This window comes from Olea europaea, unplaced genomic scaffold (assembly GCF_002742605.1).
Source record: "Olea europaea var. sylvestris unplaced genomic scaffold, O_europaea_v1 scaffold1770, whole genome shotgun sequence".
Lineage (NCBI taxonomy): Eukaryota > Viridiplantae > Streptophyta > Magnoliopsida > Lamiales > Oleaceae > Olea > Olea europaea.
In genome coordinates this window covers 221062-224603 of record NW_019235430.1, presented here as the reverse complement: position 1 = coordinate 224603, position 3542 = coordinate 221062, and the positions used below count along the sequence as shown (strand labels likewise).

Genomic DNA, 3542 nt, shown 5'->3' with positions numbered 1-3542 from the left:
TATGAGGGTATAACCTTGAAGCAAATCTCTATAAATTTTGCATTTCTAGTATATCTATTTTCTTGCTGTGATTTTATTTTTCTTGGCGATATATAATTAGGTTTTATAATTCTCAACAAAAATTAGGATAAACTTTTAGGAATAGTTGGTGCCACTAGATAGAGTTTTCCAATCATCGACTTCGCTGACCTAGTTCAATCAGGGGCGGACCCAGACTTTTAGAGTTTTGCGGTCAAAAATTGAAATATAATCTAAAAAAAAAAACATAATATTAATGAAAATAAATTAATATGTATTTTGATACTTTACAAATGTCGTATAATTATATCATTATCAATATTATTAAATAAATTTTGCTACTTAAATAGTTTTGTTTACCAATTCATTGACAAAAGTTGAGCCAATAGTGAGTAAATCAAAATGAATGTAGAACGTAAATGAATTGAAATACAATCCAAGTTTAATTCAAGAAGTAAATGTAATTTAAATTTAAAGCAAATATAATTCGAAAGTAACTCAAATTATATTGAATCCGATATGATCCTAAAATTTTTGACATTATATTCCATATAAAATTTTTGAATAAAATGATATAAATTATATTGAAAAATTTATCATGCAAATGCTAATGAAATAATTGATTTTTTAAAAAAGAAAAGACGAGTTAGACATCCTTTTTTGAGATGTACGTTTGTGCATATTTAACTATTTTTTACGTCCTTTTGGCCTATTCAATATAGCAACGATATAGTTTTCGAAACGAGCTTCTACATGACATAGATGATTTGTGGATTTAAATAGCATACGATCATCAACGATTTTTAAAATTTAGCATATTATCGAAATTCTTGAAATACTAATTTCAAATGGCCTACTTTGACGTGTTGTAAATTTTGCTATGGTTGATCATTTCGAACACTTTTCATGGGCGAAAAATTAGGCCACAAACACTTCGAAATGGTACTAAGAATTCAATATTTTGACTTTATTTGACATCCCGTAATGAGTATATAAAAGTAAGTCGTAAAGGTTCAAAACAACTATTTTTTGGAAAAAAAAAAAAAATCGAAGGCAAAAAATTTGGGGGGTCATTTGACCACACATGACTCCATGTGGATCCGCCCATGAGTTCAATCACTTATCATTTTGTCCTTTACTTCAATTTGTGTGTTACGAGATTTATTCAATCACATAGTTTGGGCTTGTAGAATATGATGCCCTTGGAGCTTTCTATTTGATTGTATCTAAAGGCCAGATGAATTAGGATTTTCCTGTTGGTCCAGATCATTTCTAGGCAAGCGGATCATTTATGATGAAGAATATGAGCTTAAAAACCACTTCTATTAGGTTTTCTCATGGTGGATGGAGCATCCCCACTTAGTGATCGATCCACTAATTGATGAAAACCTGAAGAAATTATAAAGGACAAGCCACATGTAAGGAAACTTGCATGTGTGGTTTTGGCTGGACTATCCTGAGGTATTCAATAATCTTGCTTCAGCTTGTCGTTGTTGTACCTCTCTTAACTATTGCCCATTTATTTTGGAATAATATTTTTAGGAAGAGCAAGTTTACACATGTATGCTAAATCCTTCTATTATTAAGTACGCCTGGTATGGTTTTGATGTGTTTGATTCTTCTAAACAATAGAGGTTTTGATGCTTTTGAATTCATTGTATTAATTCCACTACACCAAAAATAGGCTTTTGCAGCGGTCAAAAAACGGCAATGTTCCTTGACCATTGCAAAAGGCTCTAAAGAACATTGCCTTTTGTTTTTTGCAACGTTCATTGCGTGTTATTGTTGATTTTTAGCAACGTTCATCGCATGTTGCCATTGATCTTTTAGCAACATTCGTTGCACGTTGCCGTTGATCTTTAACAACATTCCTTGCACGTTGCTATTGATCTTTAGCAACATCCGTTGCGCATTGCCGTTGATCTTTAGCAACATTCCTTGCACGTTGCCGTTGATCTTTAGCAACATTCGTCGCACATTGCCATTGATCATTTAGCAACATTCGATGCACGTTGCCGTTTTCTATCTATTTTTTTAAAAAAAAAAAATACTCATACACTGTTATATTTTTATATATTATTTTACCTATATAAAAATCATTTCACATTAATTGTTAAATTTATTTATGCAATAAAAAAGAATAATAAATTTGTCATCACAAATCCTCTCTTACACACTTAAAAAAATGAAAGTACTTGTATCAAAGAAAACAAGTTAGCCTATAAATGCAAAAACTAGAAGATAAACCTAAATTACGACAGTTGGAATTACAGTAATTCAAAAAATGAAATAACTACGATATTTGTGTTTCTGTTGCATGTTTGACTACAAAGCAGTCCAAACTAGGTGTTATCTACATCAACTAAAACCTTCAACTTGTACCTACGTCAACGGCCGTGACTTCCTGCAAAGTGCATATCCTCTTTTATAGCTCGTTCCCACCTCTCTTCGCTTGCGAATGTAAGCTATACCATCACATATTTTTGATGAGTTGAACCCTGTGGAGATATCAAACACCATAAGCTAAGTAGATGGCTAGAGACAAACACCATATCCTTAACATCACTAATTTTGCTGAAGAGAGAGTGAGGTTAATTTCTGCTAATCCATAAAATACGAGTCTGACCACCATATGCGTCAAATGACCATCTCTCTTTAATTCAACTGATTCATCGGAAAACTCCTAGACAAATTGGATGAAAAATCCTAGACATTTTATCAAAGAAACATTAATTGTACCTCGCATTTTGTTGACAACAAGAGTTTCCAGCACTTGGCTTGAAATTTTTTCAGCAATAATGAGTAGAGGAACACTCAATTGGGTGGTCTTTTCCAGCAAAGGCACAATATCTTTCACAGTTGATATCTTTTGAGCAGTCACAAGAACTCTAACATTTTCAAACTCCACTAGAGATTTATGCTTGTTCATAATGAAATGAGGCGACATGTACCCTTTGTCAATCTGTAAGGAAAGAACGCCTGAAGAGGAATCAAGGAAATAATATAACATGAGGGAAAAAAAACATATTTATATGTAAAAAAGAAGGATAGGAATATTAAATATTGCATTGCTAAAAAATGAATAGTTCCATTAAAAATAACAAACTCGAATTTGTACTCAAATAATAAAAAGTGGGAATATCTACACATTTATAACTTTATAACTAACTCAACGATCAACAAATATTCACGATGGAAATAAAATGGATAAATAGATCAACGAAAAAAAAATAAATCCAATTCTTTCGACAAAAGCCACAAATTTATGCCTTAACAAGTTCAAAAGATTGACAGGTATCAAAACATGCCATACACAGTAGTTTGAATTACATAAACTGTAGCAATAAAAAAGGATTGGTCATATATCCACTCTTCAATGTGGACCCAGTTGATCCAAAATAGTAGCTACAATATCATTTATATAGTTTTTCCCAAGGATAAGAAAGAGCATGATTTAGAAAACACCTTCTTACATATATAAAAGCATCTTACCGTCACACACTCCCCCCCCCCCCCCCCCCCCC

The 3542-nt window shown here is 32.2% G+C and overlaps 1 protein-coding gene across 1 annotated transcript; it reads right to left on the bottom strand.

The window, feature by feature from the left end:
- Positions 1-2350: 2350 nt before the first annotated feature.
- On the bottom strand, positions 2351-3380 carry LOC111378117 (ruBisCO large subunit-binding protein subunit alpha, chloroplastic-like). The gene is made up of 2 exons (XM_023001287.1): positions 2758-3380; positions 2351-2516 (listed from the first exon to the last, which is right to left on the bottom strand). The coding sequence occupies exons 1-2, from the start codon at positions 3026-3028 to the stop codon at positions 2401-2403; spliced, it is 387 nt and encodes a 128-aa protein (XP_022857055.1). The 5' UTR covers positions 3029-3380; the 3' UTR covers positions 2351-2400.
- Positions 3381-3542: the final 162 nt, after the last annotated feature.